General features: G+C 46.8%; 2 protein-coding genes across 4 annotated transcripts in view; one reads left to right on the top strand and one right to left on the bottom strand.

Annotated features, from left to right (window-relative positions):
- The window catches only part of LOC131701835 (msx2-interacting protein-like), a 39,999-nt gene extending 28,305 nt beyond the window's left edge, over window positions 1–11,694 (top strand). For both annotated transcript variants that reach the window (XM_059002160.1, XM_059002159.1), the window contains exons 11-15: window positions 99–7,914; window positions 8,241–8,633; window positions 8,742–8,936; window positions 9,103–9,261; window positions 9,606–11,694. In XM_059002160.1, coding sequence (XP_058858143.1) covers window positions 99–7,914; window positions 8,241–8,633; window positions 8,742–8,936; window positions 9,103–9,261; window positions 9,606–9,737 — 8,695 coding nt within the window. In that variant the 3' untranslated portion in view covers window positions 9,738–11,694. The remainder of the gene's footprint in view (window positions 1–98; window positions 7,915–8,240; window positions 8,634–8,741; window positions 8,937–9,102; window positions 9,262–9,605) is intronic.
- Window positions 11,695–13,710: 2,016 nt separating this feature from the next.
- LOC117963795 (zinc finger and BTB domain-containing protein 17-like) lies at window positions 13,711–22,725 on the bottom strand. Of its 2 annotated transcripts, none has more exons than XM_034904992.2 (15): window positions 22,460–22,725; window positions 21,147–21,369; window positions 20,676–20,855; window positions 19,680–20,201; window positions 19,455–19,562; window positions 19,064–19,284; window positions 18,557–18,699; window positions 17,903–18,203; window positions 17,441–17,528; window positions 16,837–16,953; window positions 16,245–16,365; window positions 15,988–16,118; window positions 15,526–15,756; window positions 15,238–15,327; window positions 13,711–14,841 (listed from the first exon to the last, which is right to left on the bottom strand). In XM_034904992.2, the coding sequence occupies exons 2-15, from the start codon at window positions 21,349–21,351 to the stop codon at window positions 14,534–14,536; spliced, it is 2,766 nt and encodes a 921-aa protein (XP_034760883.2). In that variant the 5' UTR covers window positions 21,352–21,369; window positions 22,460–22,725; the 3' UTR covers window positions 13,711–14,533. The 2 variants fall into 2 exon arrangements, with proteins under 2 accessions (XP_034760883.2, XP_034760881.2); XM_034904990.2 differs by having other exon boundaries at window positions 19,680–20,204; window positions 22,460–22,723.
- Window positions 22,726–26,227: the final 3,502 nt, after the last annotated feature.

Here is a 26,227-nt window from a genome sequence, read left to right as displayed (position 1 = left end):
AAAGCAAGGACTCGTAGTAAGATACTTCCAAATAATTGAGTTTCAAGGATGGGGGTTATGGCAGCGTTCACTGATACCTCTCTCTTTCTCCTGTACAGAGATGAGCGTCGGCCCCCCTTCACTGAGTTCTCTGCAGAGCGTGCATTCTACGAGAATCCTCGAACACCAGGGACGTACACTGAAGACCCTCGTCGGGAGTACCCAGCCCGGAGCAGGGAGTTCTATGCAGAGTGGGATCCTTACCAGGGAGATTACTATGATCCGCGCCACTATGAGGACCCCCGAGAGTTTAGAGACTTCAGAGACCCCTACGAGCAAGACATCCGTAAATATAGCTACTTGCAGCGTGAACGGGAGAGGGAAAGGGAGCGGTTTGAAACTGACCGGGAGAGAGACCACACCAGGAGGACCATAGAGCGCAGCCAGAGTCCTAACCACCCCCGACGGACCACCAGTACCACAGCCTCCCCCTCCCCTTCCGAGAGGCTCCCCAGTGACTCTGAACGGCGCATATACAGTCGGTCTTCTGAGCGCAGTGGCAGCTGTAGCTCCCTCTCCCCACCCCGCTATGAGAAGCCTGATAAGGTGCGGCCAGAGCGTTACCCAAAGAATGACAAAGCAGAAAAAGATAGACCCTTCGATGCAGAGAGAGTAGACAAAGAGAAGCGGGCTGCTAGGAAAGAGAAGGTAGAAAAGGACAAAACGGAAAAGCAGAAGTTGCGGAAGGTGAAGGCACAATCTCCAAGTATTCCTTCCTCAGAGACTGACCCTGAGCCGGAGAGGGAACCCAGTCCAGACACTGTGCTACGAAGGAAGAACAAATCCCTTGCTGCAGAAAAAGATGGGGCCAACAAGAACCGCCTTGACTTGCTTCCCTGTGTAGTACTTACTAGGGTGAAGGAAAAAGAAGGCAAGGTTCTGGAACAACCTGGCTCGGAGAAGCAGAGACTGAAAGTAGAGAATGATAGTGTCAGGTCTCCTCCTCCTCCCCCCCCTCCTCCACCCCCAGAGCAGAAGATTATGTTATCCCGCTTGGAGCAGCCCAAAGGAGAGGTGCCCAAACCTGAACCACCTCGCACTAAAGTGCCAAAAGAAAAGGTGCTTGCCAGTCATGTGGAAGTTGTGGAAAAGGAGGCCAAGATCAAGCCCAAGAAACATGTTAAGGCAGAGCCTGGGGTGGAAGGAGCAAACTCCTTGGATATAGACAGACTTGAGGCTAGGAAGAGGCGTTTTGCAGATGCTAACCTGAAATCTGAGAGGCAGCTGAAGAGGAGTAGCCAAGATGAAGAGGAAGGTCGCCTGGGTCTGAAGAAGCTGTCAGACATGGGCAGTGGGGGAGAAGGTGACAAGAAAATATTAAGGAAGGAACAGCACAAGAAAGAGCACAGGAAAGCCAAACCGGAACGGTTAGTCACCGTATGCAGCCCCAAAGATGGGCAGGAGGCTGGCAGCATTTCTGTGGGGATTGGCCTAGGCCTCAGCTTGGACTTGCAGGCAAGACTGGGTGAGCAAGCTGAAGACCCTATAGACCCTCTGGAATTCTCCTGCAGGAAAGTAACAGCTGCAGGGATCAAGGCCCAGCACAGGGGGGGCCTTTCTCGAATGATTTCTGATGATTTAGGCATGGAGGATGATATGCAAGACCAGGAAGGGCAAGCATTTCTTCTGGAGTGTGAGCAGAGTCTTGGTCAAGAAAAAGGAGAAGGGGAAGAGAAGTTGCCTATCGATATTGACCACTCGCAAAGCTACCGCAAGCAGATGGAGCAGAGCAGGAGACTCAAAAAACAGCAACAGCTGCAAGACGTAGACACTCCAAAGCCAGAGAAGCAAGAGAAACCCGACAAACCAGACAGTCCCAAGCCAGATGTGGAGGATTTTGAAAGACGCAGCCTAGTGCACGAGGTGGGAAAGCCACCCGAGGATGTCACAGATGACTCGCCACCAAGCAAACGCAAGAAAGTGGAAGCCTTTGATTTTGAATTAAGTGCCAAGAGAGAGCGCAATTACAGGAGTTCCCGTCAGCTAAGCGAGGACTCTGAAAGAAACCTCGCCTCCCTACCAGGGCTGCGTCTCTTTCCTTTCCACGAAGATGAGGGATCTGCAGACTCCCCCAGGCTGGTGACTGTAAAAGAGACCAAGGAATCTCCTAAAACGGAAGTCTTCACTCACCTGGACTTACTCAAGTTCAATCCTTGTGAACCAAGTAGGAGAGAGCCTCCACCAGAGTTACCCAAACTGAAGGCACCCTCCCTGAGCTGCGAGGAAGATCTGCAGCGATGGGGTAGCCGCATCAAACAGGAGTCCATTAGATTAGATGTCAGCTTCCCAAGCAGTATTGTTAAGCGGGAGGGCATCCGCAAGCGCTCGTTGAGAGAGCTGGAACCAGGGGAGGTACCGTCTGACTCTGATGAGGACGGCGAGAACAAAACACACTCCCCTAAGGCCTCAACATCCCTGGAGGGATCCAGGCTTTCTTACTTTCTGAGGGAACGTGAAGAGAGACTTTCTGACCTGAAGCTCTCCAGCTCTTTGGAGAGAAACAAGTTCTATTCGTTTGCACTGGATCAGACCATCACCCCTGACACAAAGGCACTGCTAGAGAGGGCTAAGTCTCTGTCCTCTTCACGGGAGGAGAACTGGTCATTTTTGGACCGGGACTCCAGGTTCGCCAGCTTCCGCAACAGCAAGGACAAAGAGAAAGTTGAGTCAGCCCCTCGGCCAATTCCATCCTGGTACATGAAGAAGAAAAAGATCCGTACAGACTCAGAAGGGAAGCTTGATGACAAGAAGGAGGAGCCAAAGGCAGAAGAGCAGGAGAAACGAGAGCTGTTTGCTTCACGGTTCCTGCACAGCTCAATCTTTGAGCAGGACTCGCGTCGACTCCAGCACTTGGAGAGAAAGGAAGAGGACACAGAACTGTTTGCTGGAAGGCTCTACGGGAGGCAGGCCTCCTCCGAGGGGCTCCACAGCAGTGAGATGATCCAGGAGCCAGTGGTGCTTTTCCACAGCCGCTTCATGGAGTTTACTCGTATGCAACAGAAGGAGAAGGAGAAAGAGCAGCGGACACGGGATACAGAGAAGCTGGAGGTTGAAACTGAGGATGACAGGCAGGAGAGCGAACAGCCCGGGGCACCAGAGCCTGCTCCTGAGGCTGACATCAAACCTGTCACACCAGTGAGTCCTGTTCCAATCTTTCCAGTACCGCGGGAGCCACCACAGCAGGCAAAGGCGACTGTGGAATCCCTGCCAGTTGTTGTCCCACCCATACTCCTAAAAGAGGAGAAAACAAAAGCAGTCCTTGAGAAAGCTACGCCCCAGCCCCAGCCCCAGCTCCAGCCTCAAGTTCCTGTCAGCATTGCACCAATGGAACCTGCCAGCTTAAATGAGGCAGAAATAAGGCAGGAACCCAAAGGAGAAGCCCTAGAGGCAAGAGCCCCTGAAGAAGAAACCTTAAATGCAGAGCACCCTTCATACCTGGATACCAAGCCACCTACCCCAGGTGCCTCCTTCACCCATGAGGCGATCAGTCTGGATCCAGAGCCTGAGGTCCCAGAATTAATAAATCCTGTGTCACCAAAGCCAGAGGAGGTATCTGAGGAGCACAAAGAGGAGATTCAGCAGCCTGAGGTTGAGACCTTGGACAATGAGGCCCCCCAAAGGTCTGATGAATCCTCTGAAGCGCAGCCGCAGAATTCTGACAATGATATGGAAGTCGAACCTGTGGTCCCTGCTAGGAAACCGCCTAAGAGCAAGCGAGCAAAAACTCCACCGGCAGCAACACAACCTGCGCCTGTTCCAGCAAGTGGCTCAGAGAAACCAGCAACACGGAAAAGCGAACGGATTGACCGTGAAAAGCTGAAACGTGCATCTTCACCCCGGGGAGAGGCACCCAGAGCAGCCGTAGATCCCAAAACGTCTGCAAAATCTCCAAGTCATGCCACAGACTCTGAAAGCTCTGAGCCCAACCTTCCAGTCAGCAGGACCAGACGCAGGAATGTGCGATCTGTTTATGCCACCCCTGTGGAAGATGATACCCCACAGACACCGGGAAAGGATCTTGCAGAGTCACCACGCTCCACTCGTAAACGAGGTGACAAAGAGCCACAACAGGACACTCTGACCACCCCCACTACTCCCCGTCGTGGCCGACCACCCAAAACCCGTCGACGTGGTGAGGATGTGTCCCCTGTGAAGGGAGACGGGATTAAACCAGATGCTGATGAACCGGAGAACAAAGAGGGAAGTGAAGTAATAAAGCCAGCAGAAGGATGGAGGTCACCACGCTCACAGAAATCTGCACAAAGTCAGTCCTCACCACCAACAGGAAGTGCGCATGGGAGAAAAGGAGGGAAAGCTGAGAACAAGACCCCTGAGATTCACATCGAGTCAGTAGATGAAGCAGGCATTGAGCCTTTAGAGCAGCACTCCCCTCCTGTACCAAAACTTGAAGAGGAGCCACTGGAAGAGATCAGCAAAGCCAAGGAAGACGAGCCTAAGCAGCAGCAGCAGCAGCAGCAGCAGGAGGAGGAGGAGGAGGAGGAGAAAAAAGACATGGAACCTGAGAAGAATATGAATGAAGGGATGGAGAAAGTGGAGGCACTGATAGACAAGTGCTCTCCCCCTGAAAAGGGAGGGAAGGCAAAAGGAGGAGGGAGGGCTACTCGCAATGCTAAATCCTTGACTGATGACAAGTCCCTAAGCCTAAAGAATCTAGAGATCCGGTTAAGCGTGGATGATGTAAAGGGGGTCCTTCAAACAAGTGAGGAAGAGCCAGAACTTCTAGAATCGTCACCTAAGAAACCTACGCCACCACCCATCAAGGATGAGGTTATGCCCCAGGGCTTCCTTAAGGAGGTTACAGAGTTGAACCCAGAGAAAGAAGAGCCAGTCTCTGACACAGAGCCACCGGCTGATCCTGCAGCAGCACTGCTGGCACGCCAGATGGAGCTTGAGCAGGCCGTGGAGAACATTGCCAAGTTGACTGAGGGGCCTACACTGCCTCCCTACAAGGAGCCACCACCACCGGAGCCCGAGTTGCAACCTATGGTGGTGGAGCCAGAAGTACAGGATGAGGTGGAGAAGCCAGCCAACCCAGCCAGTGAGACAGAACTAGCAGCCGCCATTGACTCCATCACTGCTGAAGATATCTCTGCAGATGCTGATAGCTTCCCTGCCCCTGGTGGCTACACCACACTTACACCCCCAGATCCTCTAGACTTGCCTCCTCGTACTGAAGCCACGGAGCCAGAGACGCACCTGGCCATCAATAATATACTGGAGCCAGAGCCGGAGGTGGGAAGCCTTCCCTTGGAGACCAAGAGCTCTGATCCAGCTCCCAGTGATGTTTCAACCCAGGAGGAATCTCCCCCACCTGGGATGTCTGACGTACACCAGAATAGTAAAAAAAGACAGAAGTCCAGGAAGAACCGTAGCCGGAGAGGCAGTACAAATCGGAAAGGTGACCCGTTGGATGGAAACGCTTCTGAACCAGAGCCCAGCACCATTAAACCTGCAGAGCCTGTATCTGAGGACATTGTTGAGTTGGAAAAGCCAACAGTGGTGGCAACACCAACAACAGCAGCAGCAGCAGCAACAAGAGCTGTGGCTTCCTGTAAACAAGAGGCAAGGAGGCCAAAAGAAACAGAGACCCCTGTTGAACAGCCTGAGCTAAGAGACAACGCCTACCACTCTGGCAACAAAAGCCCCACCCTCTTTAAGCTGCGGCAGTTGGCTGAGTCAGCCACTTCTTCCCTTAGCACTCCTCCGGCCAGGCTGACTTTGCCACCTCCCCGTCAGGTCAAACTGCCCAGCTCACCCCAGGCCACTGTACCAGAGTGGCTGAACCGACCTGAAGAATCGCAAGCACCTTCCAATCCACCTCCCCAAGCACCACAAGCTGCAGCAGCACCAGCGCCTATGCCGCCTGACACCAAAGCCTCCGATATAGATCCCAGCTCCAGCACGCTGCGCAAGATCCTCATGGAGCCTAAGTACGTGTCTGCAACTTCTGGGGGTATACCTAGCACGCAGCTCACTACCTGCATTAGTGAGCCTGTCAGCTCTCCCCCATTGGAGGCCAGTAAGCCGCTACCCACAGAGGAAAAGCCAGTTGCGCCACCCCCTACAGCTGAGGCACAGCGCTTTAATGAGAAGCCGGTGAGCTCTGTCATTTCTCACAAAGCTATCTCTGTCATCAGTCATGTGCCCCTTCCCTTTGATTCTGAGGAGACACCCAGGATTACACTGGGGAATAGGGCACCCAGCATGTCCCTCCCCAAGCAGAAGTACAGAGCCAGCATGAACGAGAATAACAGATACCCCATGGGGCCTACAAGCATGATGGGTGTAGAGGAGGGACGTCCAGTAGAAAGTGCACCCTTCATCAGCACAGGCTCTGGACTTAGGGTGAACACCTCTGAGGGTGTGGTGGTGCTCAGCTACTCGGGACAGAAGACAGAGGGCCCACAGAGGATCAGCGCCAAGATTAGCCAGATTCCCCCTGCCAGTGCAGTGGACATTGAGTTCCAACAGTCTGTCTCCAAGTCCCAGATAAAGCAGGAGCCTTTAACTCCATCCCAGCAACCCACAACCAAGGGCTCACAGATGCCCACAGGATATGGGCCTCACTCTACCGGGGTGCATGCAGGCCAGCCCTACAACACACAGGGGGTCATCTCTGCTGTCAAACAGGAGTCCCCTGGAGGAGAGAAATCAGATCCTTCTTACCACTCAGGGCCTCAGTCTGCTGCTGTCAAGATCATGCCCCAGACTGGTGGGAACCCACCAGTCCTGGTCTACAACCCTCTAGCCCTGATGCACCAGCAGGCTACCAAGAAAGGCTGCACTGAGCCGGTATCCTTAAAGGTGGAGCCTGGAAAACCAGCCCAGCCCACCAACCTGAGTCCAGGCCTCAGCCCTCACCACCCCTCTCTCACGAGCAATCACGTAGGGTCAGGCCCCAGCACGCCAACTGAACGCTCTCTGCCACACCTGGGTGGGGTCAAACAGGAGCCTCATTCACCAAGGACATGTGGGCACTCGCCCTCCCCTTTCTCCAAGGTGTGTCAGCCCAGCAGTACAGCTTCTGTGGTTCTGGGTCCTGGAATCTCCATGCCACAGTATGTGTCCAGTGTTCACCACCCAGAGCAGTCAGTCATCATGCCTCCTCACAGCGTTACACAGTCTGTCTCTCTGGGACACATTACACAGGGTGAAGTACGAATGAACACGCCCCCACTCCCTGGAATGCCTTATGGAATCCGATCCGAGACCCTCTCTTCACCTCGCTCTGGACTGCAAACGCAGAGATCCAGCACGCCGCAGCCGGCCGGGATAAGGGATATGGTCTTGCAGCCCATACCGTCAGGAGAGGACGATGTGCTACACTACCACCAGGGTATACGCCGTCCCTCTACCCAGATGCAGCCTGACATGATGGTGATGCAGCCGGACTACCGCTTGCACCACGGTGGCATGCGTCTCGACCAGTACAACATGGCCCAACAGGACATTATTCTGTCCCGGGACGTCCGCATGATCATGCACCAACAAATGGGTGACCAGCACCACCCCGACAGCAGGCAGGCTCGCACTCCTGAGTCCTCTGTGAAAACGCCTCCGGCTAGCAAGACGCCCCAGCCAGGGAAGGAGACACCAAAACCGGCAGAGGTCAAGCTAGCACCCTCCCCGCACAGCGAGGCACGGATAATGGGTGTTTCACCTGGCATGCCCCAGCTCTCCCAGCCTGTCATGGTTTCCCACGGGGTGCAGCTCATGCATTCTCCTTCAGGCTCCTACCACGACTACCCAGGAGTCTACCGTGACATGAGGAACTTCCAGCTCTCCCACCCGCAGTTCCCAGGACCTACGCCCCTCGGGATGAACCTGCCTCCTCGCAGTATCACTCCATCACAGGTACTTGAAACTAGGCCAACTCACCTTAGCTTCTAGCTTCTCAAATGTTATTGCAGGCTGACCCTTTCAACTGCTCGACTACCAGTGGAGTAACTAAGGTGTTAAAATGTAATCCCCTGCCTCTAATTAGTGTAGTTCCATTTTTTTCACACACCCATTCTTACTATGCTTGACAATGGTCAGATAATCTATATGGTTGTAGTTTCAAATAATCTCTAGACTGAAAATGCCCACTCCATGTTGTTTTTATTTTCTATGCTATTAATATTGTTCTGATGAATCACTTTAAATATCGTGTTTATTTTATACATTTATTTTTCACACAGGGCATGTCTGATGGAGAGCATGGGCACGCAAGCCAGCCAATCAGAAGCAAGACACCACAAGTGTCTGTAGACCCAAAAGGAGCAGGAGGTCCTGACAGTGGCCACCTGAGGCACACAGGGCCAATGGACCCAACTCTCTCCCATCTTCAGAGGGTACAGAGCGAGACAGGCTCACCTTCCTATCCGTCTCCTGTGTCCATCTCCCTCAAGCATGACCTGCCCCAGACACCAGGGCAGAAACCACAGCAGCAACAGCCCTTCCCCCAAACATCACTGGGGAATGTGATGCCTGGGCTTCCCCCAGGGCTACCGACTGGGCTGCGGCCTGACACTCAGACACTCGGCAAACAGGAACACTCGCACAGACCCGTCGACATGGTGCAGCTACTCACGGTGAGCCCTCCTGATCTATAAAATAAAACAGGCCAAAACTTCTGCCCTGTAGTGTTGTGCAATGTAGGCCTATTCCTAGACTAACTGTGTGCTCGTCTCCTCCCGCAGAAGTACCCAATCGTGTGGCAGGGTCTTCTTGCTCTGAAAAACGACACGGCCGCAGTTCAGCTTCACTTCGTGTCGGGGAACAATGTGCTGGCTCACCGATCGCTGCCCGCGCCTGAGGGAGGGCCCCCGCTGCGCATCGCTCAGAGGATGAGACTGGAGGCCTCCCAGCTCGAGGGGGTGGCCCGCAGGATGACGGTAAGGGATCCCTGGGAAGGGTGCGCTACAAAAAATAACCTTCATCTTGATTTCTTGATCATTTATAGTGTTCCATATTTGTTCTTGTATTTAAGCTCCTTGTTTCTGGTTCGCGCCTCTGGCTCCCTACTCCCTATCTGTAACCGGTGTCTGTTTCTCCCTGTAGGTGGAAAGTGATTATTGCTTGCTGCTGGCACTCCCCTGCGGGCGGGACCAGGACGATGTACTCAACCAGACTGAGTCTCTGAAAGCTGCTTTCATCAGCTACCTGCAGGCCAAGCTAGCTGCCGGGATCATCAACGTTCCCAATCCCGGATCCAACCAGGTAAATCAACTGTGGAGCTTCATCCCCTCTCTTAGTATTTGGTGGCATAATACAGTGAAGAATACATTTAAAGAATACCCTGTATTGGAGATTCACCTTTTTAACACAATAATCCACTGAAGACCATCCCGTAATGGTGTCAGTATCCTTTAAATACATAAGGCTGGGCCTGTTTTAACTGGTCTGTGTTAAGTGGATTTTTTTTTTTTTTTACTAGACTGCGTTGTTTTTGTAGATCACTTTACGGGTCTGCAGTGTTAAACAGCTGACGTCATAAGAATTAGTTTTTGTTGTTCTGCTGCATGTTAAAGCCCTTCTCGCTTTCTCTTCTCCGCTCCACCCAGCCTGCCTACGTGCTGCAGATCTTCCCGCCCTGCGAGTTCTCAGAAAGCCACCTGTCTCGGCTGGCCCCTGACCTGCTCGCCAGCATCTCCAGCATCTCGCCGCACCTCATGATCGTCATTGCCTCGGTCTGAGCACCGGTCTCGGTCGGAGTCTGTGTGAGGGGGATCCAGCCCCCGCCAGGACGCATGCTTCCTCTCTGCTGGGCCCTTGCGCTGCTCAGCCGCGGTTGATTTCCTTGCTTCCAATTTTGTCTGCTTGGGGACAACCCTGTCTAATGGGCAGACTCTCTTCATTGTTTTTCCAAAAGGATTGGATCTACCATTGCACTATATTGGAACCATGGACCTATGTACAGATAGAAGGGTGTTGCTATATATAAATATATAAATATACATTTATGTACGGGCTCTTACAAAGGCCTCCTTGTACATTGAACTAAACAAAGACAGGACCTGGGAAAGCCTGGCCTTCAGAATCATGTCACCACAATGCTTCATTATCTCCCTTTGATTCCCTTCCTGCCTCTTCCTTCAATCTAAAGGATTAGTGTCAAATTTTGGGATGTACAGTTTACAGAACCCAAAGGGACCTCTGGTTTTTTTGTGTTGTTTTTTTTCCTTTGGGATGAGGTTGTGATTGAGACACAGACTCTGTAAATATATAAATATTTAAAAGATGAAAAAAGGACTAAAAGAGAAAAAACTCACATACATTTTTTAAATCTGTGCCAAAACGTCTTTTCAGAGAAAAAAACAAATCTTATTTTCATACTTAGACTTTGTATTGTCATTCATTCGTAAGTGTGCTTCATTTTGACATTGCCTTTTGTTTTTGTTTTTTATTTCCTTCTCAAAAAGAAAAAAAAAACAAACCTTGAGAGTTTTATGCTTGTAAAGATGTTCTTCTGTAAGTCTTGTTAATTTATGGAAACTTTTTGCAACAATTTCTTCTCCGTCGTTCTTTCAACTTACAAACTCAAAAAAGAATAACAGTTTAAACCGGACATTCGGCGCCCCTGCATCAGTGGGAAATGGTACGTAAAGGGACATTCATACCAATCTGAGCCAGCAGCAACATCCACAGACAAGTCTTCAACAGCTAGCCCGTCTCTCCCTGTGTCTTTCTAACTACATGTGTACATAGTATTGGGATTCTGTGTTTAAGATTTTTTTTTATACATTTTTTTTTTGGGGACATTAACTTGTAAAGAGAAAAAAAAACAAACAGACAAACTTGAATCATGTATCAGTTATGTGGTGTAAATATTTGTAAAACTTCAGACTGACGATTCTTTCATGGTAATGTTGAAGGCACTTATAATTTTGATACACAGAATAAAAACAAAATACAAAAAAAAAAAAAGTAAGTAGTCTGCACATCTGACGATGTGACGTTCTTTTCCGGTGGATTACTGGCCCATGAGTAGATATCTGGAATTTGATTGAGGCAGTGGAGCTTTCAAGTTATAACTGACCAACAAGAGGTGCTTCATGTTGAATATGTCCTCCCTTGGCTCCACCTTATTGCACACAGCAATAGGTTACAAATAGCAAATCCATGTTTTTGATGGATGCATCTGTCAGATCATTCCAAAAAAAAATCATAGATTTGCACAAGGGTAGTAGTCTGGTGGACAGCAGTACATTATCCTATTGAATTTTTTTTTTTTGTACCGGTTATATTGGCTATATAGTTCTGAAGGGATATTGGAAACTGTAGCTTTGAGTAATGACTATCAAGCCAAGAGTGTGTACTCTAGCACTTAATGGTGGCCACTTCATTGTAGCTAGCAAATGGAAGGCAAACAAGGGAAGCAGTAGAAACAAGAATGCTAACTCAAACCATGAAGACAGCAATGAGATGTGGCTGATTGAGGAGAGGAGCTGCAGGGGCACCGATGGTGTTTCTGTTGTGTCCTGATTTCTGATCGCTTGCAACCAGGCATCAATAACATATGATGTTTTTTCGTAATAAATATGAAGGCAAAATGTGCATTTCAATTGTTAAGTGTGAAAGAGGTTATGCTTTATTAAATGCAATGAAACCAGCCAAAAATGTTGCAATACGACAGGTGTGATTCAAAACCGATTTCAATCCTAGCACGTTTTTTTTTTTTTTTTTTTTTTTTTAAATCCATTCAGATTTATTTGCCTTGTACTGGCAGCACTATGTGCGCCTGCTACCACTGAAGAAAGACACAAGAGGTCCTGAATGAAAAGTAATGACTTGTGAGGTGCCATTTGAGGTTACAGGATTTTAATAGCGTTTGAATCCTAAAACAAAAGTGCTGTTATGTGACTCGACTCTTGTTCTGTCTTTTATTACTGTTACTTATTTTTAGCAATATAAGGCAACAATGCGCCCAGACCAGAAATCTCCTCCTAGGCTGGGTTTGAAGGTCAAGTGGCCAGGACTTCAATTCTCCCCTCGTCTTTACCTGGATGTTCCACGGCAAAAAAAAATAGACAGGTAGACAAATAGGTCAATAGATTTAATCTGGAATAGCTGGTTTATTTATTTATTTTTTTTAAAGGTATTTTTATTTAGTAATTTTATAGCAGTGATTTCAATTAACTTTCCTTTAGCTATACTATAACTCCCAAACTATTATGTAGCCTGGCTTGGGGAGTGTAATTACAAAAGACAAAACGTATCATGTGAACTTTTTTTCTTGCAGAGCCTTATCCTTTACAAAATGTTACATTCATGAATACAGTATAATGGTGTGGATTTGCTGCCTCCTCCACCTCTGTTGTCAATGACCCGAATGGTTTGTGAGGCGATCTTTCTAGCGCTGTGTTACACTGCCCCTAGTGAGACAATCTTTGTTGCTCTTTTGTTCTGACCTGTGCTGTGCTGCTCGTTAGTGGCAAATAACACTGGTATGCTGTTGACTTCATTTGGAAACAGCATAATGTGCATGTTATTATATAAAGCATTTGCTGTGCTGGAATACAGCATTTTTGTGACGGAAAAATAATTTGCCTTATCAAATAGGCAACATAATATAGTAGTAGCTTAATTTGTAGTATTCATTTGTAGTGTTCATTTGTAGTATTAGCTTATTAGCCAGTGTTTAAATATGAATGACTGAAACTTGCTGGTAGTGTTTGATCAGGTGGCTGTTTTAATAGCAGTACTAAGAAAATGTACGTTTTAATTAATAGTTTGTGATTATGTGTAACATTTAAAAAATATTAAGCTGATCTAAAAACTACCTTTTAAAATATTTCTCTAATGAAAATAGCTCATTATACCATACAAAAACGTTACTGTATTGCAGAATGAGGAGACTGTCAACAAGGGATTGTGAGAAAAAGCAGATTTTATTTATCTATCTGTTGGTAGAGTTTCTGCAGTATATATCCCTATAGAAAAGTAGTTAGATGCCTGTAGCATTAGGCTTCTCTGCATTGATGTCTGAAGGCTCCCAGGCAGGTCTGGTTACTTTAAAGTAAATGGGATACTTCATCTTCTAGTTACACTAGCTGGCAGGTTCAACAGAAGGAAAAGCACCCAGCCCCAGTTAAACTCGAGTTTCCCACACCTCCACCTAGCCACAGCTAGAGAACAGTTTGATCTGTATGGATCCATCTCAAGTGAAGTATTAAAACACCTGCCTACGTTCCAATTTGGAGCAGCTGGCTGTGGTAGAGACATATTCTTTTTGAGAGAGAATGGGTGTTGACTGCAAACCCAGAGCCTTATGTTGCCAAGCAACACTGGTTAGACAAACAGACCAAAAGAAAAGAGCAAGAATTGGTCACACAGAACTCCATGATGCCATTAACACAGTGCACCAAGTCAGACTAAGGGATACCATTCCATTGTAAAGTACTTCAAATGGTTGAAATGCCTCAGGATAATGCAAAAGCTGTACACAACGATGAGGGGCACCTTGAGAGATACTCAAATTGTAACTTCAGGTGTGGCTGTATTTTAGGGCAGGATAGGGATAAAGTTAACAAATACTGAATTAAAATACATTTTTACATTGAAACAAGAAAGTGTACACTCAGAGCATGAACAATCCCAGTTTATACACAGCAGGAGGGAGGGGGGGCACCTCTCCTTTAGCAAACACAAAGCAATCAACTATAAAAAGACATTTTCACCATTCGGTTTTAATGATTATGCTCAATATAAGTGCACAAGTCAAGCATTTCAGGATGCAAAGTTCTGCTGCAGTCTCATCTTAAAACTAAGATCTCGAAGCCCTAAATCATTACCTTAGCACTAAATATAACTATTGATACATGTAAATGTTTGTTTACATTTTATGAACATTCACAGATACTATGCATAGGGAAATAAATACCACAGCAGATACTTTTTTGATTTTTAAGTTAAAAAAGGAAATGTTGAAAACATATTCATGATTCGAGGTGTCACCTCATCTACTTTCAGCAGTTCCATTACCAATTTTGATTTAAAAGGTTTTAGTTTAAACCTGATCCTCCTTTATTTTTTAAATACACTGTCATATAATTTTGTACACAGAACAATTGATGTGGCAAATGCTGTTTTAAATGAGAAACCAGCTGTTGAAAAAATATTTCTTGCTTTGCACCATTACAAATTTAGAGGGAAATCACACATTGTAGCACAATATTTACAAAGCTTTAAGGACTTACAAAGCTTTTGTTTTTTCAATGTCGTTTTTTAAGAATATAGTTTGATATGCATAAGACTGTTCTCGGCTTAACAGCTGAATGCATATCAAAATTCATTTCATCTCAAAACAAGCTTTGTGAACTGGATCTGTTATTGAGATGAGATATATATGGCTGGTTTCCAGACCCCGATTAGCACTAGTCCAGAACTACCTAATGCAACATTACGGAAGGTATTCCAATTCTAAATGGTCTGTGAAACCAGCCTTTACTATAGCTCAGTGCGCTCTGATTGCCTGGGCCCACACTCTCTCTCACTCTGCAGGCTGGCTGGTGCACTCCATCTCGACAGGCTCCCCCTCGCTGGTCTGCAGCTCCTCTCCATCTCCATCCCCATCCCCATCCCCGTCCCTGGCGCGGAATAGCAGCTCCCCCGTCTGAATGACCTGCTCGGTGGTCTGCCAGGATGCGGTGCCCCCGTACTGCTGGTAGAAATCGGAGTCGGCCTGGAACATGACGAGCGCCTGGGCGGTGTGGATGCGCACGTGCTGGGCCAGGCTGCTGGCATCCAGGAACTTGTCCCCGCAAGAGTCACAGGCGTACAGGATCTGGGTGTTCGGGTCTGAACAGGAGAACACACACACATTGAAAAAATGGGCACTACAAGACAGGCCCTGCTCAGCTGGGAAAACTTAGTGAACTGGGTTTGATTGCTTTCTGCATCACAGCACAGACAGGACAAAAGGGTATGTAGGTAAATAACAATTGTAAAAAGCCATATTGACACAATTTCTTTTTTTACCACTTCACTTAGACGTTTGTAATGTTTGTAAATGTGCAGATGAAGGACAGCTAAGAGGAATGATGGTTAAACTTGTCACTATTATTCTTTGGACCCTTGTGAATGAATTTAGCAATCAGCATTCTGTTTTTCATCCGCAAGGAGAGGGACGTAGCTGGAGGTTTTAAATGACAAGACTAATGTCTCCTCTTGGAGATGAGCCCCTCACAGTCCTACCTGCTTCCTGCACCTTCTCCACTGCCTTGGTGATCTCAGCCTTTAGTGCCTCTGTCTCATCAGCTGTCACTGCCGTCGCCACAGGAACCACTGAAACAAACCAATCAAGTATATAAACAGCTAGTCCGGGAGCACCCACTTCATATTTCTCAATAGATTTTGTATTCTACTACAAAGAAGACTGGAGCCAGTGTGCCTCTAGAGGGCTGAGCTGAGGAACTGGGTGTCAGCATGTCCATGAGAGAGATAAGGGCTGGCAGACAGGAGTGTTATCCTCAGCTCTACTACCTGTGAGCTGCGCCACTGCGCTAGCAGCCAGAGCTTCGGTCGCCAGGGTTACGATCTCGTCTGTTGTCACGGTGACGATGCTGACCTCGTCTTCTTCCAGGTCTTCGTGTGACTTGGTGACCAGCTTCTTCATGCCGGCCTGTCCCTGGTGCACCGTCTTGACGTGGGAGCGCAGGTTGTCCACACGGTTGAACCCGCGACCGCACTTGTCACACAGGTATGGCTTCTCACCTGGAACACAAGGCAGGAAACTGTACTGAAACGCTCCTTCATTCAACCATGGCACGCAGAACATTGCTCAGTTCCACTGCTCTTAGAGAACATACCCTCCACCTAAATGCCATTCCAGGGAATACAATGGAAACAAACTACCTTTAAAGAGGCAATCGTTCTCAAATTGAGTCTGAGAGAGGGCACACACCTAGGAAGGCTCTGTGACGCTGCCCATGGGTTCTGATTTACCTGTGTGTATGATGATGTGCTTAGACAGGTCCCCTACGTTCACAAAGGCCTTGTTGCACACATTGCACCTGTGAGGCCGGATGTTATCGTGGTGGCGGATGTGATTGGCCAGCTGGCTAGACTGGACAAACCTGCATGGAGAAAGATATTGGGTAAAGATGATATATCGCTCCGTCTTCCAACTGGTTCTAAAAGAATCTCTTTCAGATTGAACGCTCGTTTGTTTCCTGGCTTGTTTAACCCCCCCAGGACCTCACCTCTTTCCACAGCGATCACAGACGTACGGTTTCTCTCCAGTGTGCTGGCGAACATGAGCGATCAGGGAGCTGGCCTGAGTGAAGCCCTTTCCACAGACCATACAGCGGCAAGGCTTCTCTCCTGCAAAACACAGCACAATGCTTACCAGCCCATTCCCCTAGACATGGTAATGCAGTCTGAGGAGATCACTAGTGAAAGGGGAGCTGCATAAAACTGCCTTCATAGATTCATGTTTATTGACTGTATGAAACTACTCCGCTGAACCACGTTTTTGTTGCCCCTAAACACCAGATTTTGTTTCCGTCTGTTCACTTAGAATTTAACAATGCAAAAACAGATTATGAATGTGTAATGTGACATTAATTGAGTCCTTTCAACAACAACAACAACAACAAAAACATTGCTCCATAGGCCCTTTGTTTGTCAGTTAGATGTCGGGTATAGTTTTGCCCCAATCAATCATTCTGCCCTGCAAACACACTGAATGAAGATGTAATGTCAATGGAGCAGGCTCTGTCACAATGCATAAAGATTTGGATATTCTCTACAGTGATACCCTACACACACACACTGGGCACCCTCCATGCTTACCAGTGTGAATGCGGACGTGGCGCTGCAGAGCCCCAGGGTCAGCGAAGGCGCGCTGGCAGTGCATACACACATAGGGCTTCTCCCCACTGTGCACTCGCAGGTGTCTCTTCAGGTTGCCTGAAAGGGAGAGGAAACCCTAGGATGACATCGGCAGCGATTAATTCATAATGACCTCTCTGCAGAGAAAACGTGAACTTGAGAGGGATCGAGAATGTGGAGAACTGCATCAGCTCCCAACAGACAAAGGGTTGATAGGGGCAAACATGGTAATACTAGTATTAGAAAAAAATGTCTGCTGTATCACACAACACTGCCCTTTACACCTACGACTATAAAAAGGCAAAGACAAATATTGTTAAAACATTTGTCTGATTCAATGATTAGCAGCCCTTTTCAAGGTGGCACCTAGCAGGGTGTTGTTTGAAGGCACTGGTGCATTTGCTGAGAGGCTGTGTAGGCCTGAAGATTAGTTGTGGAAAGGGTTAGCCTAAATCTGGGAGTTGTCTAATTTGGGGAATTTTTCGGGACCATGGACCACAGATTGGGTAGGCTTAGGCCTAACTTTATAACCAAGTTTCTTGTTTAAAGGTGTCTGGAGACTTACCCGAGGTTGTGAACTGCTTCCCACACTCCTTACACTTGAGGGGCCCGTCTGCAATGTGGATTTTCAGGTGGGCCTTCAGGTTACCGATCTGCACAAAATAAGTGCAATAAATCAAGCCATGCTTCTCGGGCATTTGGAGGCTACGTTTCGTGGTTTTAATTAGGATTGCTCCTACGGTCACGAGGGACTTTCCCATCTGTTTAACTGATTGAACTCTGGTTCTTTGATAACCTACGAACAAGAAAAATGTGCCTGAAGGATCTGGCAGTACAGCAGCTTCATTGAACCCCAGAGCTAAGCTATAATACCCACTGCTTCAAACGTCTGTACTTTTGTATGACGATAGCTCGCTGTGCTGTACTGTACAATACACCAGTCATAGCCCTTCATCTCTACAATCTATTTTCGGCCTGAAAAGTGCCCGTCTCAAAAAGTCCGGTGCTGATGAAACCCCGTCCTCACCTGGTTAAAGCGCTTGTCGCAGTGCTGGCACCTGTGCCCCTTGTCTGTGTCGTGTGTCTCCAGGTGCCTCATCTTGGCGGTGGGGTCTGAGAAGGAGCGCTCACAGTAGTCGCAGTGGTAGGGCTTCTCTCCGCTGTGCACCAGCTGGTGCCTCTTGAGGTTGCCCGAGGTGGTGAAGAGCTTGCCACACTCGTCGCAGCTGTAGCGTGCCTCGCCCGTGTGCCTCTTGCGGTGCAGGTTCAGCAGGCTGATCAGACGGTAGCTCTTCCCACACTCCTCACAGCTGTAGGGCTTCAGGGGGCTGGAACAGGATCGGCACACTATAACCTTGTATGATCAGCTGCTGTAGTTCTAGCAGGTTTTTATAATATTGTTACGTGAGCCTCGTCCTGCTTACAGTGAGGCTGGCTAAAATATTGCAGGCAATGCCAGCATAAGACATTGTAAAGTCCCGCACAGCAAACTTGTTTATAAAATATTGTACATTGTCAGGACACAGAATCTTCCCCATTATCCCAATAGGTGGGTGGTGCAATCCAAGAGGATTTACTAGTTAAAAAAGGGGAGGCAAACGCAGGACTGCAATATAACCATACACTGAGGAGCGCTATACTGAGCGGTTGGAGCAGCTGAGGTATTGGCTTGCTCGGTTACCTGTGTGTCTTCTCGTGTGCCTTGCAGGCAGCCGGGTCGGAGAAGGCCTTGCTGCAGTCTCGGCAGGTGAAAGGTTTCTCTCCCGTGTGAATGCGGATGTGCCTCTTGAAGTTCCCTGTGTGTGTGAAAGACTTCCCACACTCCTGCCAATCAAACACAAAGCAGGGCTGAGTGGGACTGAAACTAATGGTACTGCCGCGTTCTTTAGAGACAGGTAGTGTTTATATAGGTGAATTAACATAGGAAATAAACAGTGGGGATATAGCAATTGATACAGCCCTCTGTAGGTGAAAGATGGTACTGCAGGCATAAGCACTCTCACTCTGATGAGTTATGCTACACCACAGGTGAGGGGTTGCATTAATAAAATATCTTAACTTTGGTTGTAGTAATACTTTACCAAGTGAACGTTTTGTTGTTTATTACTCATTTTAAATAATGTTTTTGAAACATGTTGTAAGATGTTATTTGAAGAGTTCAGGTACAAATACAAAGAGGACTTCTTACCTCGCACTTGTGTAACACGGAGCCGTACGCCCGAGACTCACTGCGGTCGTTGTGGGCGCCCGAGCGCAGCTGCCTGCCATCTGATCCACTGTCATGGTCCATCTGTCCGTCCTCTGCCTCCTCCTCATCCTCCTCCTCCATCTCATCCTCATCTTCCTCCTCATCTTCCTCCTCTATCTCTCCCTCCTCCTTGGACAGCCTCACCTCCCCCTCCTCCAGTTCTGAGACACAAGCACAAGGGACTGTTCTTAAAAAAAACCTTTCACTAATAGAAGCCTTCAAAGTAAGTCGTTACGCTTTGGTTGAGTTAAACAGATCACGGAATGATGCTTCCCACCTCCTCTTCGTGTGCCAAGAGTACCCAATTTGCACACTGACATGCTGGTCTTACCTTGTTCATCTGTACCCGCCTGCTCAGCCCGCTTGGCCACTAGCTTTCTTCTCTTCTGTCGGCTCATCATGTAAGTCGCTTGTTCAACTGGATCGTTCAATGGCACATCTGAAACCAAACACAGGAGCATTAGTCACAGGTGGCCCAAACCGATATATCTCCAGTTTCACTGATGGTGAAATCAGCCTTTATTCAGGCTTTCTTTAAATTTTTTGGCTTACTGACCTGGTCTGTAATTAGGATCGTCTTCATCCTCTTCAAAGCCAGCGCCCAACTTGTCCTCCCCAGTCTTCTCTCCCTGAACCTCCATCCCACCCTGAGCCTCTTCTACCAGGTCTGTTGTCACCCCAGCCGACTCCTCTATTGGCTGCGCTGCGGGTGCTTCTGGCTCTGCTATTGGCTGGGCTCCTTCAGGCAATGCCTCTGGCTCAGTTGCTAGTTGTGTGACTGTTATTGCCCGGGCAGCAGTTCCCTCAGGCTCTGCTCCTGATTGGGTAGCAGACTCTTGCGATTCTTCGACTGCGGATAGTTCAACCGCAGGCCCCGTCATTGGTTGGTCTGTTGATCCTGTGGGTTCTTCCATAGTCTCTGCTTTGGGAGGTTCATCACCCTCTGCTGGCTGTCCTACATCACTCTCCTGCACGGTCCCATCCAGGTTCTCCTCTGACGGTGGTGGGGCTTCGTCCTCCGGTTTCACTGAAAGAGGGCTGCTGCTGCTTTTTGTTAACTCTTCCATCTTCTCAGAACCTACTGATTACAAGGACACAGAAAACAATGAGCTTGGTAAGAAAACACCTATATCCAGGCTCTCAAACTGCACATAAAGAAACTTGATAATTAAGATTTCTCAACAGAGTAGTTTTGTTGTTCTAATACTGAGTTTTATTCACCCCTCCACCTAATAGCTGCTAAATTCACCTATGATGCTAAATGCTAAGTGCCAAAGAATTGTACTTGATTTCCTAATTCCATAACGTCCCATGAGGCTCCTGCTGCTTAATAGTACAGTACAGTATAGTTTAGTTACAGGTACCATTTCTTTCAATCAAGCAATTCAGAATTCTACACCCTCTTGGAGTCCTTAGTGCACAGGGTTTGATGAACAGTTCATAATACAATGTTAATATTCTTGGGGCATTATTTAAATGTCTTTGGGACCATATCTGGGTCTCAAGCAGGGAGCCCCCTGAACTTATAAGCTTTGAAAATGTGGCTACATACTGTCAGTGTAAGATGGCTCTATGGTGACCTGCAGTGGTCCAGTCAGGGTTTTATAGGCAGTGCAGGCGTTGACAATCTCTTGCATCTGGAGGAAGCCAGCGACTGCTAACACATCGTCTACGTTCTGATTGGTCAGGTTGAGCTTCGCAGTGTACATGAATTCCAGCACTTGTCCAAGACCTATAGGGAAGCACAAGTGGACTGTCAGTCAATAAAGCTTATAACAAGTTTATACTAACCCTTATGTCCTTAATGCACAAAACAGTAATCCCAGAATTGCATTCACATTTTATAAGCATTAGGAAGCTGCACCACGTGGAATGCAGAAACACAAAGCATGCAACATGCAAATGCTTCAGCTTATCAAAATGTGGGCTTTCCCCCCTGTATAATCTATTTGTTTAAAACAATAGAGTGCACTGATAAGACATTCGAGAGTTGGTCGCTGTCTTTTTTGTTGCAGCACATTACCTGCCGCGTTGCTGATGTCCAGGTGCACGACATCTTTCTGCTCAACAAACAGCATGCGGAAATACAAGCTGCAGGCTGCCAGCAGGGCTTTGTGTGCTTTGAAGTCCACGCCGTCCACCACAAAGGTGCAGTCACACAGCAGCCCCATCTGCCTCTGCTGGTCAAACTGCTCCAGGACCTTTCCACTGTGCCAAGGGAAATCCATTCCTGCTGGGGCCAATCACTGAAGGAAAAACAACCTTTTCAAAATCAGGGGGGCCGTCATAGGCACATGGAATGGGAAATGACTGTGCAAACTTTCGACTGCTAGAAACATAGCCACTTTACATGGGATAAGCAAGCTGAAAAAAAAAACTTGAAATGGAATTATGACACACATGAGCAGGCGCTACTTTCCTCCAGCAACAGCTTGTGTATGAATAAATTAAACGGACCTGGCAGGGCTCTTTGACAGGTTATCAATAACACAGAGGCAGTGCATTATTAATCTACAGCACTTTATTAGGAAACGGTATAAATTACAGCCTGGTACTGACGCAGCATCTTTTTATTTCACTAGGGGGCAGCCTGCCGGACTCAGGAGTCGTGGGCGGGGACACGAAATGATTAAGATAGCCTACAACTTTATTGAGCAACACAATATAAACGTTAACAGAATTCATTCAATTCAAATCGGTTTGACAAACATGCGCCTAAAAAACGTGTTGTTTTTTTTGTAATAAACATACATTTCCCTTTCTCTTCAGCCATGAGAGGCAGGCACAGTATTTTGTAACGAATGTTGACTAAATACGACGACTACCGCTCCTAAGGCGCCATATTAACAAAGCATAATTACAGTGGTGTTAGTGCAGAGAACTGTGGCGCATTGCACAATCTTAAACAGTTATAAGTGCGACTCCCTATCCGACTCTGGCAACTGGAAAAGCACAAGGGTCGTATATTTTTTATCTAATGCGAAGAGCGCCACGCAAGCTTCGCAGCAGCAAGTAAAGCTAGCCTAAAGATGTTTTGGATTTGAAAGGCATCCAAGCAAACGATTTCCTTGCGCTTAAGCTTTATGAATGCCGTTATACACATTTATGACGGACAGACTGACACTGTTGTTGTTTTGATTGACGATGCAGCAGATTGATTAGTATCCCCCTTTATCTCGCTTGCTCTCTATCCGGGATTAACTGATATTGCCTGCCAGTCTTAACTCCGCGGCCGCAGAGAAGATGGCGCTTGCGGTGGGGCGGCCTGCCCTTTGCCTGCTCGTCTACCCTTACAAGCTCCCGGGCCTTTTCCCCGCTAAATTCGAGAACATGTACCTGTTATAGCCAGGCCAAAAAATCCTTCGACTCCCCTTGACGCTTTGGGGTATCCTTTCGTCAGTATTTCGGGTGTACGTTGGCCTTGGTCGATCGAGTGGTTCGGTGATCGATCTCTCCCCTCAGACTCGATCCGCCGCCATCTTCTGCTCTCTGATCGATTGATAGTGGCCTTGTGGAAAAGATACGGCTGCGCATGTGTGGCGGTCACGCACCCGCGCGTCGTGAACGCGCCTGACGCAGGTGGTCACTGCAGCTGCTTCAAGAACGCGAGGGCGCGCCCAGAGAAAACAGAAATGCATCTGAAAATTGATGCGTTTCCACTTAGCGCCTCGTGTAGTGTATTGCGTAATGTAGTTACTTAGCACTTGAAATATTTTAAACAGTGGAGGTTTAAGATTACAGTAAACAATAAACAACAGATATTGACCGTTCATAAATCATTCAGAACATGCCAATATTAATGTGCACTGTTGTTTTCTATACATTTTGACCCGATTCCTGTAACAGTGTCCTTTGAATCCCTGTCGTGTTTGTCTCTTTGTACCATTCCTTCCTATGTATAACTACTGCCTTTTATTTATTCGTGCTGTATGTACTTTGTGTTTAATACATATTATTTGAATTGTGTGAAAAAATCATTGAACATTTTTTTTCCATTGCTTTATATGGAGCAAAATGGTATCCTCATATGAGGTCATCATGCATTTGCGTCTTCCATATGCCCTCATATAAACATCACCTTGCACGGAAGGGTCAAATGCAGATGACCTGAATATATATAGGGATGCTGGCATTCTAGGTATGTGCTTCTTCCATAGAGGTTAGAGCTGTGGTTTAAATAAGCAACAAGGAGATTTGACACATTTGTGTACAATACATATTAAGAGTGTTACATTGCAGGGTTCATCAGTGAAATAAAAATAATAAAAAAAAACACAGGAATAGAGTCTTTGACCAGTACACTAATACTGTGTAGTTATATATACAACACAAAAATATACAACGTCAAATACATAGCTGAAAGGACTGTGTCAAAATAAACAGGCTTCCATTTAGATGTACTGTAGTTGGTTACAGTACTATATTTTCAACAGAAGTATTTTAATTCAGAACGATATGATTCTGAAAACATCACTTGCCAAAAGAGATGACTGTGGACACATGGACTGCAATACAGTACATAGTTTTAATTCTGGTATGTATTGCAGCAGTATGTAAAATTCCCCATTAACAACAAAATTAAATAAAAATGTTACCCATGTACAGAACTACGTAAAACTTAAAAGGCAATGCAATTTAGCAAAAGATAAAAAAACAATAAGTTTCCAGAATTAAAACTGTATCCAAAGTCAGTATTCAAAATTGCAGAATATAGTGCTCGATAAGGCCCTGATGTCACAGTTCACTTGCAAATGAAAACGCACTTGCCCGTTCCACCCAGTTCAAAACTCAACGTTGTTCCGCAACAGGAACGACTTCATCCATCCATCTGAGGCTTTAAAGCTCCTGACGTTCAAGTCCTCAGCCAGCGTCAGAGCCCTTTCCTTGATCATGGCTCTGGTGACGAGGCGCCTCCCCGCCATGGCGTTCAGACACCACTCTGTTTTCCTCGTGCGTCGCTTTCTGTTGCCGTGCTAGTGGTTCTTAAACATGCCCAGGATCTAGTCCTTCTTTTTAATGGCATTCTGGATCTGGATCATGCAGCTTTTCTTCTCGTACATTTGAATGGCTTTCACCTTCTCTTGCATTGCGAGTTCTCCCAGGGTGGTGTCTGTTTTTGTTCAAACTGTGAAATAAAATGAAAAGAAACAAGTGTAAGAGATGTGTTTGTGGAGTGCCTGGCTAGCTATCTGCTATTAACACAGACATACACACAGCCTTCGTTGATGTGTTAAACTTACTTACTAATCACCCTGTCTATAGAATAGGCTCTGTAAGAGAAATATGATATCCAATTCACAAGGTCTAAACAGCTACTCATCTGGGCTTGCTTGTCTCTCTGACCTTGAGTGGTGAAAATTCGCTTGCATCTTACACAGCACCCTTTATGTATAATATACAGTTAAAAATAAAATAATTAATCAGTAAAGCTAATTTTATTGTAATCTGATACAAACTACCTGATGCAAAGACATTTCAGAAGACTGTATCACATCAATATCATATAATATTCACATAATACGCTGGCTGCTGATCTTACCTCTCTTCACACTGATTCATTCATTCAAAGGTAAGTTTCTCCATTGTCTTCTGCTTCACCACTATGCAGGGATGCATCAGAATCTCAAAATCCTCCAGCACAGATTCCCTCACCCTCTGAACCTGGGTCCTCCCCACATCAAACTCCTTCGTGATCTATAGAGGGCTTCTTCCCTCCTCGTATATCTGAATGGCTCTCAACCTCTCTGCCACAGTTAGTGTTTTCCTGGTCGCTCTTGGTTTCAATCCCACAGGTCTCGGAAAAGCGAAAAAGAAACAGAAAAAGGCTCAGCATCAAGAAGTGGGATTTTTTTTTTATTTCTGTGCAAAGGCTTATATTCCCTTGGTGATGGGATTGAGAAAGGGGATCAGTGATAATACTAATGCTAATAAGATACATGATTTTGAGCATACTGCTCGTGTGGTTATTCTGCATGAAACGTGTATCTGTATGGCATGAGTATGTATGATTCATGAGCTAATAAACAATTTGTTGTATATTTTGGAATGGAGCCTCACCTCATTTCATGTTGCTTGGAGTCGAATGGAAAGGAATTCATTTCATCCTGTGTTGTCGTTCCCCTATTTTTTCTTTTTCTGGTCTGAGGGTGGCCACTCTGGAAGTCTTTCAAGATGGAATCCTTTATCTTAACGATATTAGTAATCTGGGTTTTCCCCACATTAAACTCCTGCGCTATTCTTCTGCAGCTTCTCCCTGCCTCGTACATCTTTATGACCTTCACCCTCTCTTCCAGCGGTAGTGCTTTCCGTCTGCAGTTTGCAATCAGCTCTCTGGGGGCATCTCTGTCCACAATGTAAAAAAGACAAGAAGAAATGTATACAAAATCTTTCTTTTCAGTATAGACTTTTACAACTGCTAGTGGCTATTCTTTTAAGCACTTGTTGTGTGGCAGAGTAGGGGGAGGATAAAGAAAATGTAGTCCTGAGGTTTAAATGGGAGTCAGGACTACATCCCCCAGAATACCTAGGGGGGCTGGAATTGGAGCTGGATGAATTACACCTGGCTCTAATGTAATGAGGGACACCTGCCAGGTATTTACCCAGGTCTGAGAGGTATATGAGTTGTCTGTGTGAAGGAGTTGACCTGTGGATCGATCTGTGTCCAGGAAAACCTTGAAGAACGGTATTGTGTACTGTGTGTAACTTGTCTTTGTGAACAAGTGTTTTTGGTTACCGGTAAACTTCTTAGTCGTCCAGTTTATAGATAGGTCTGTGCAAAGTTTAGCTAGCGCTCCTTGGTGGAGTTAGGCTTGTGTTTGTTTAATGAATACACTCACAGGTAGGCAGCCCTGTTAAACCTCTCTATTACTGTGTGGGGAACTTCTTTTCACATGAGTCCTGAAAAGAGTGACAAACCATCAGCAAAGAGGGTGGTTTGTCACAGCTGCTGCGTACATAATATCAAAGAGTAGTACAATTACTCTACGACTTACACATGCAAAATACTTTTTTTTATGTTGGCAAAAAAGCGTTAAGGTTTCAAATGACCTGGATCCAAACAAGCAAGAGCAGCTCTATCATGAGTCTCTGGCCTCCCTCAAGCAG

The sequence above is a fragment of the Acipenser ruthenus genome, chromosome 27, assembly GCF_902713425.1.
Source record: "Acipenser ruthenus chromosome 27, fAciRut3.2 maternal haplotype, whole genome shotgun sequence".
Classification (NCBI taxonomy): Eukaryota; Metazoa; Chordata; class Actinopteri; order Acipenseriformes; family Acipenseridae; genus Acipenser; species Acipenser ruthenus.
This window is presented reverse-complemented; position numbering and strand designations above follow the sequence as displayed.

Bases quoted from the DNA above. Each gene is read 5' to 3' on its own strand.
- LOC117963795 (XM_034904990.2), bottom strand. From the start codon at position 21,351: ATGGATTTCCCTTGGCACAGTGGAAAGGTCCTGGAGCAGTTTGACCAG. The intron at 18,700-19,063 runs GTAAGAAGTCCT...TTTGATTGGCAG, and splicing joins CCGTGTTACACAAGTGCGAG to GAGTGTGGGAAGTCTTTCAC. The intron at 14,842-15,237 runs GTAGGACTGTGA...TCTCCTGTTCAG, and splicing joins GGAGAAGGTGCAGGAAGCAG to ACCCGAACACCCAGATCCTG.